At 43.4% G+C, this 8,030-nt stretch overlaps 1 protein-coding gene across 1 annotated transcript in view; it reads right to left on the reverse strand.

Moving 5' to 3' along the window:
• gnal (guanine nucleotide binding protein (G protein), alpha activating activity polypeptide, olfactory type) overlaps positions 1-8,030 on the reverse strand; it is a 41,282-nt gene that overhangs the window by 16,348 nt on the left and 16,904 nt on the right. The window contains exon 5 of the mRNA XM_077012622.1: positions 6,617-6,714. Coding sequence (XP_076868737.1) covers positions 6,617-6,714 — 98 coding nt within the window. The remainder of the gene's footprint in view (positions 1-6,616; positions 6,715-8,030) is intronic.

The following is an 8,030-nucleotide window of genomic DNA, read 5'->3' on the forward strand; positions in this document are numbered from 1 at the left end:
AGGGAGAGAGACCAAGAGATAGAGAGGAAGAGGGAGAAATTCGGCCATCGTGGTTCCCTCTATTCACACACACACACACACACACACACACACACACACACACACACACACACACACACACACACACACACACACACACACACACACACAAACACACATACTCACACACGACAATGCTAACTTTTTTTCCACTGCTAAAAACATTGTATCCAATTCAGTTATTTTTTCTCTTTCCCACAGCTTCCTTTAACCCTCTCATCCTCTTTTCGTCCCACAAACCAGTAACACGGGACCATGAAAACGGACTGGTCTGGTTGCCGCGTGCTGTATTAGGCTGTGTGAGATGTGCGGTGGGCTGGTTAACTCTGTAATGGCCGACTCAAAGCAGAACTTGTGCGTGCCACTCCACAAATAGCTCCACTCCTCAAAGCGTTCCCACAACCGGCACAAGCAACAAAAAAAAAGGGAAAAAGAACTCAACAGACTGCAGTGGCAAACAGATGTTCTCCTCTTACACAGAGCTGAAGCGAAAGGCCTACAGTACTGAAGCTGGGAACCACATGGGAACCACCATGTTGGGGGGGGGGGGGGGGGGGTTCGCACTGGACAGAACTGAACAGAACCAAACGTTCTGTTCGTTGGCTGATCCACTTCTCCTGAAGTGTTGAAGGCGGCATTAACGGCACGGCACGTGAACCACATGCATGTTTTGTGGACGACACTTAAATTAACAGCCTTGACCGCTACGACGCTACGAGTTGTACATTAACAAATAAAAACATATATTAACAGCTTCACAGATATAAATATTAACGTCCAAATCGGTCCCCATCCAAATTGGAAAATTCAACTTTAATCAGCAATCAATGTAATCCATATAAACAAACACCTAGAAAGGATTCAGTGTGCACGCCAAAGCACCTCTTTAAATATTCAAATCTGTGCTCAGCGTGCACTCCCCTGGCCGTTAGGGCCGCTGCACACCTCCGAGCGTCTGTGGCGGCGAGTGTTTACTCTCCGTCCCGTGGCTGGGTGTGGGGAACAGTGAGCTCTATGTAGTCAGGGAGGGCAGGAGCGTCCTCTTATCAGTGCTACGCATCTCCAATCCTTCCTACTGAAGAGCAGTGGCGAGGGAAACACAGCCATTGTGCGGCACCCCCATTCAGTGGGAGGTGAAACGCAACACTTACAAAATCGGACGAAAACAATAGCCCCGGGCATGCTACTGACCGCTTTAAAATCTACGAGTTCTGGCGGGGAGGGATAGAGATAGAATCATTTTCATGCATCTTCAGATTCAACACGATTTTCAAATTGCAGGTCAAGATTCTATTTGGTTTTAATATTTTATGTGTTAGAACTGTATTAATTTTACAGAGTTACTATTATTTACTACAAATAGGTTGTAGCAGGTCCATTGCATCAGCACCCATCTGACCATGTAGCTCACAGTTAGGTTCTTTAACAATAAATATTAAAAAAAACAACAAATATAAAACCTGGAACAGCTTCATATAAAACCTTGTATAGCTTTCAAGAGACCATGTGATTTGATTAAGGGCAGCATTGCTGATACCATTTTAATTTCAGAGTTGTAAACATTTAATTCATTATAATTTTTCCCCCATTACACCTTTCACGTGCAGTGGTTTCACCTAACCGAACTAACACCACTAAGGAGCCGACGGGGAGGCTCATGGAGGGGTTCTGGTGAGCTGGGAGATGACCGCAGCGCCCCGGGACAACATAAAACGTGCAGGCACCGTGGACGCAGACGCAGGCGCCCCAGCCGCCTCCCACGCAGCTCTGTTGTGCTGCGGCCCATCTGAGTGTGTGTGCTCCATGTTCCAATGGCCTGGAATGTGCAGCCAAATATAGCCCCCAATCAATTCAAACGCAGACACATATTCCTGGGCCTAAGAGAGAGGGGACGGGGAGCAGAGACAAGTACAGACTCAAGCAGAGACGGGTAGAAGAGACAGAGGACAACAGAGATAAAGAATACGCAAGAGACAAGCACAGGGACAAAAATGAGAGGATAGAAGACAGGTAGAGAGAGAGAGTGTGTGTAATACCCTGTTCTTGGTTGTGGTTGCGTGCTAATGGGCTAATTCGATATCGACATGGACATCCTCTTTAACACAGCAACTGCAGGGGTATCCTGCCAGTGTTTATGTTCGGCTCGCAGTCATAATCACACTAAGACAATTCAAACTCCTCACAGGCCTGGTCAGTTAGTGCCTAATGACTGACACAGGCTGATCAGAAACACACACACACAGCAGGAATCATTCCCCCTTTTACACTTGCAGTCTACACCAGGCTCTTTGGAAATGCTCAGCGCTTGTAAACATTTACATATCCTTTGACTGGAGTTCTTTAACAAACCACAGTGCTTACACAGGGGAAACATTGGAATTGTGCAACTAAGAAGAAGCTGTTTTTGTATTCATATAGTTGCGATATAGACAGACAAGGCATTCAGGTAACATGTTCCTCAACTTTAATTCCTTCCGTTTTCTCCATGAAAAGAAGTAGAATAAAAATAGAAAAAGTGAATAGAATTTTTAAATAAAAACACTAAATATACTAAAAGCTAGATTTGCAATTTTGCATTTGGAGGTTTTGAAAACTGCATATTATCTGTTGGGACTCCAAGGTTAATTTAAAAACCATTTACCCGTACCCAATTCAAGGTTTATCTTAATCACTCTGGCTTTATAGATCATCTGTATCTTCTCAGATGTTCTGGGTTTATATTTATAGATTTTTCACATAGTTAATTTTAACAATTTTTTGTTGTTTTTTTTCTGGATTACAAACGTACTACTAGATGACTCATCACTCTAAGGCAGGGGTAATCAATTAAATCTTTCCGCGGTCCATTTTTGGCAGATAGCTCAGACCTTAGGTCCGGGTCCGCGGTGGCGAACGAAAGTTGTTGAGCGGGGGGGGCAACGTAACACTCAAATGGGTGGTGAACGTAACACTCGTCTCCGGTTTAAAATATAGTCTCCCGTAAAATTTTTTTTGGCATTTGGGTCCGTATCCAGTTAATCAGGAATGTAATTGGGTCCGGACAGGACGGCGTTCGGGTCCGGATCCGGACCGCGGTCCGCCATTTGGTGATACCTGCTCTAAGGTGATTTCAAAAACAATTTCATGCAAAAAAAATGAGTGTGTATGATTATTTATCTAATCAAAATATAATCAATACCATTAATGAGTCAGTAGATTAAACAGTAATCTTATCAATGCAACAAGTTCAGACTCACTGCTGAATAGTTCTGAGTGCGTAGTGGTGCAGCTGCAAAACGAAAAAAAAAAAAAGCGCTATCTGCTTGCTCTCCGGCATCGATGACGCAAGGCGGAGACAGACAGAGCGAACAGAGCGGACAGAGCGAGACAGAGCGACACAAAGCGAACAGAGCGGACAGAGCGAGCCGCTCCTGAGGTCGTCCAGTGGGATTTGCACTGTTGCGCTTCCATTCCTCGTGCATCCTGAAGGCTCCCAGGAGCAAGGTTGCACCAGCAGGTGTTACTGTAGCCCATCAGACCTGATGCAACTAGGATCTCCTGGGAGGCATCTGAACAAACAACAACCCAGTTATGAAGCAAACGCTCTCTTCGCTACAGACCTCACGAGCCTTGCCGCCTACTTTAATGTCTCTTGTCATGGCATGAAGGTTCTGGTCCCCTGATCAATCAGATAAACGTGATCGCGCCAAAACAAAAGGGGAGTGTAATATTTAATCTGAATGGTTTGGTTTATTGATTTATTCATCAGTGGGGCATCAGCACTAATCCGTAAATGCTTAGCAGCACTTAATCCAGCGTGACGATTCCCGGTCAGGACACCCTTTCACACTGCTGGAGGGAGCAGTCTCTCCAGCACAGCTAGGACAAGGGCTGCCCCTCCCACACTGAACCAGAAAAGCAAAGCGTGTAGATTGGTGCTTTACAACCCCAGACACGCTTGAAGGCTTAATTAGAATCAGGTGTGTCAGAGAGGAAACGCTAAAACTCTCCAGTACCAGGGCTGGAAAACACTGCTGTATAACATGTGGTCCGGTCAGCTACAAGCCCACATGTTTAAATTGGCTTAAAGCTGTTTTGTGTTGTAATTGTAATTCTGTGGTTTGGTTTTAACAGTTTCCAGTAGACCAACACACTAGCACCACACTTTTACACAGTGGCGAGTAAAAGAACGTCAGACAGAGTAGCGGAGAAGAAATGAAGAAACTGCACTGACAGCTTATAATACAGCAGGGCAGTGGGGGTTAAATGGTTCCAAAATATTATACAAAGCATTTGACGTTATCAACACCCCTATCTGTAGATGTTCCTGAGTATGCATGACGAAGAACATGTGAATAATGAACGTTTAAACTAGTCAAACTAGTTACAATGTTCCAAAATTCATTTCAAGGTCTCAGGTGTAGAATAATATACAGTATGCACTTCAAACAGGCTGACTCCAATAAACCCATTCTACATTCTAAAGGCTGTGTGTGTGTGTGTGTGTGTGTGTGTGTGTGTGTGTGTGTGTGTGTGTGTGTGTGTGTGTGTATGTGTGTGTGTTACATGTATATAGCGAGTGGGTCTTCCAAGGTAAATCCTTCTAATAACATGAAGCTTCCTGAGAGAAGGTATGATGTTTACTGACATCACACAATCTTCAGTACCATAGATTAGGAGAGGACAGTCTGTACCCATTTCATGGTCTCATTGTTTGTGTGTGTGTGTGTGTGTGTATGTGTGTGTATGTGTCTGTATGCGTGTTCACATAATCAACACTGCCAAACTTTCTTAAAGCACAACAAAAAAAACAAACAAACAAACAAATTAATTCCCAGTCAAAAAATCTAAAAAATCATTGAGACACAAAACCAGGAAGTGTGTTAGCATTCTGTCTATCCTGTCTGTCTCTAATAGACTTTTTCCATATAGGACAAAGTTTGAAGAAGTGCTACCATGATCCCTGAAATAAAGTCAGCTGTGGAGACATCAGTTTATTTCAAGCCACTGAAATTAAACTGCAGTTATGCATTTCTCATTACTGTCCTGCTGAAAGGCACGTCACCCTCTCTCTGTGTGTGTGTGTGTGTGTGTGTGTGTGTGTGTGTGTGTGTGTGTGTGTGTGTGTGTTAAGGAGAACTAAGGGCAGACTACTGTCTATCAAAAGACGACACAGTACATATTTAAAAAGAGGCCAAAAGGATTAGGTATTGGCCTGTTCCTATTGACAGCTGTGGTTCACCTTGACAATTAGCCAATACAGTTAAAATAAACGCTAACCTGTGGGTAGCTTCACTTTAGAGGAAGTTCTCAAAAAAATCTGCTGCTGTCACACTATGACATTTGTTGTAGGAGAAGAGAGTCTCAAACTCTGGCGTTTCCACTTTATCATCGACCCAAAAGCAACACCCAAATAGCACATTCTGCATTTAACAGTTTTATCTGGAGAAACTTCCGCTCCATTTTTTAATGCTAGGAACACTAACCTATTCCTTTAAATTCTCCTTTTCTTTTCGGTTTCTGTGCCTCACTAAATCATTAGCTCCGCGGACGCATTTGTGCTTTGACAATGTACAATTTTTTCATTCATTCCTGATTTCAGCAGCTAAATAAAATGACTGTGGTTTTGGCATGAATGACAGTTTGTTTCTGTGAAGATAGAGTAGACTGCACTTTGTATATAACAGCTGCATGCAGCTGCAAACTCTAAGGATTTTGTACAGGATTTCTTGAAGAAACAGAAACAAACAGAGCGGTTTGCAGAATTGGCATCAAGTCTCTGATAATGTTAAGCACTGTGTTAGGGGAACTGAAAAAAAATGTACCCTTCAAATACTGCAATGAACGCAGGAGCTGACACACAAAATATATTTGTGGCAAAACAATGCAGATTATTATGCCACCTGATTCTAATGGGATAATGGTGTATTAGCAGGTGTGATACTCACACTCCTCTGAGGACAGGTAACAGGACCTCAGGGACAGCAGCTTATGACACAACCATTACCTCAGCCTCGGCTCGCGTGAGGTGAGCCACACACAGCCAACCTGACAGCACTGGCAGGGGTAACAGCGCACGCGAACTCCCTGCCCCTCTGCCCTGTCTGCCTTCACAACCGGCCTTCTGGAGCTCAGAGGGAAACGCACGCAGAGTGACAGAGCCTGAACCTCACACTAACCGTGAGCGGCCCAACACATAGGGCAGCAGCGAGAGGCATAAAGGAAGAGAGAGAGAGAGAGAGAGAGAGAGGGAAAGTGTGTGTAGTTTGAGAAAAAGTATTGGTTAACCAGAAGAAACCAGCAAAACAAGGAAGAGAAGTAGAAAAGGCCACTCAAAGAGTCCTTTAACGGAGAGAACAAAAGAGAGGGAGTCTGACACAGCCCCTATTCTGAAGCACCCAGGACTCACACTCTCTGTCATCACATCGGCTAACCATCAAGCTAATGGCTCAGTGTGTTAGAGTGAGGAGCAAGAAAAAAAGTTAAAGAGTGCAGTTTATGGTTGAATGTTGTTATAATGAGACCAACAGCGCTTCGCAATTAACCCCAAACATTTTCATAAATGAAGATGGCTCACAGAGAGGGAAAAACTACTCACTACTGTGCACAGTCGATGAGTTGGTACTCGTTCGAGCGTTCGAAGCAGGCCTTCACGCCCTCGTCATCCCAAAGCTGTTTAGCGTGCTCAAAAAACTCCTGTAAAACAAACAGAAAAAAAATGCATGAGTAAAAAAAGCCTTCATTTGTTGTGGTAAAATGTTTCCTTAATTACTTCCTTTTTTAAAAAAATACTTTTTTTCTACTTTCTATACAGAAAGGGCAACAATAACAAATGATCAAACAATACAATAAAACACTGTTTTGTTTTGGGGTTTTTTTTTTTGGTCTAAAAACAGAAGTCATTTAGAAGCAAATCAACAAGTACAAGTTTACCCATGTCCATTTAAAAATTCACCCTTACTGGATTCTGTGGTTGGGGTTGGGGGTGGGGGTGGAAAACAGCAAGGTTAAGGCTGTGGACACAGCACTGATCACTGAGGTGTTCGTTTACCACTTTCAATTAGCAGAACCCTACCTGATTCACATGTAAAGCAGCACCATGTTTAGAACTATTCATCCGACTCATGAATTAGCATGAGGTCTCCTTTCTCTCTGCCTGCCACCAGTGCAAATGAAGAAGCCCCCTCACTGCGGCCGCATAAATCAGGCTACCGGAAAAGGATGTGATGCAATATATAGCCTATGTTTTGATCTTATGCCAAAGATCAATTTTCATATCAGTGTCCACAAAGGTGAGAGATTGGTGACAACCAACAAAGGTGACAACCAACAAATTCAACCAGCTCAGTATGAAAATAAACACTATGTCATCAATGAAATTTTGCCTGAGGTTTATCTAGTCGTAAAAAAATGAACTCTCTGCACATCTCAAAGCATGTTCGTTTATCTGGAACATGGGTTAATAATTCACTCCCATCCATTTCGACAAACATTCATCAGATCCTATTGAAGTGATCTTTATATTAAGATCTAAACAATTAACAACCAATACATGTTATGTGTCAGTACTGACATTGCCTAATTTGCACCCATGATTCAGTTACTCTAAATGACTGCAGTAAGTTGGAAGAAATGTGGATGCAGCATCTCATAATCCATAATCCATAATCCAGAGATGAACATCTGCTTCCAGGATGGCCATCTACCTTCAACCCGATCGCCCATGATTCAAACTAAACTCACGTTCACAGAGCGTTGTCCCAACTGTCCCCAAACAAGTGGGAAGAGTGGGGGATTGGGGAGCTAGAGAAAGAGGAGGGGGTCATTCTCTTGTTTTTCTCTACTTCTTCCTTGGAGAGTAGAGACAGCTATACAGTAATTAGGCCCCCAGTGAGGTCCCAGCATATAATCACCACAATACAACAAAACAAATGGCTACAGAGACGCAAAACAAACCAGCGAGAGAACGCGTCAAGGCCCGTGCAGAAAAGAAGAGAGAACTAAATCACAGA

This window comes from Brachyhypopomus gauderio, chromosome 7 (assembly GCF_052324685.1).
Source record: "Brachyhypopomus gauderio isolate BG-103 chromosome 7, BGAUD_0.2, whole genome shotgun sequence".
NCBI classification, from domain to species: domain Eukaryota; kingdom Metazoa; phylum Chordata; class Actinopteri; order Gymnotiformes; family Hypopomidae; genus Brachyhypopomus; species Brachyhypopomus gauderio.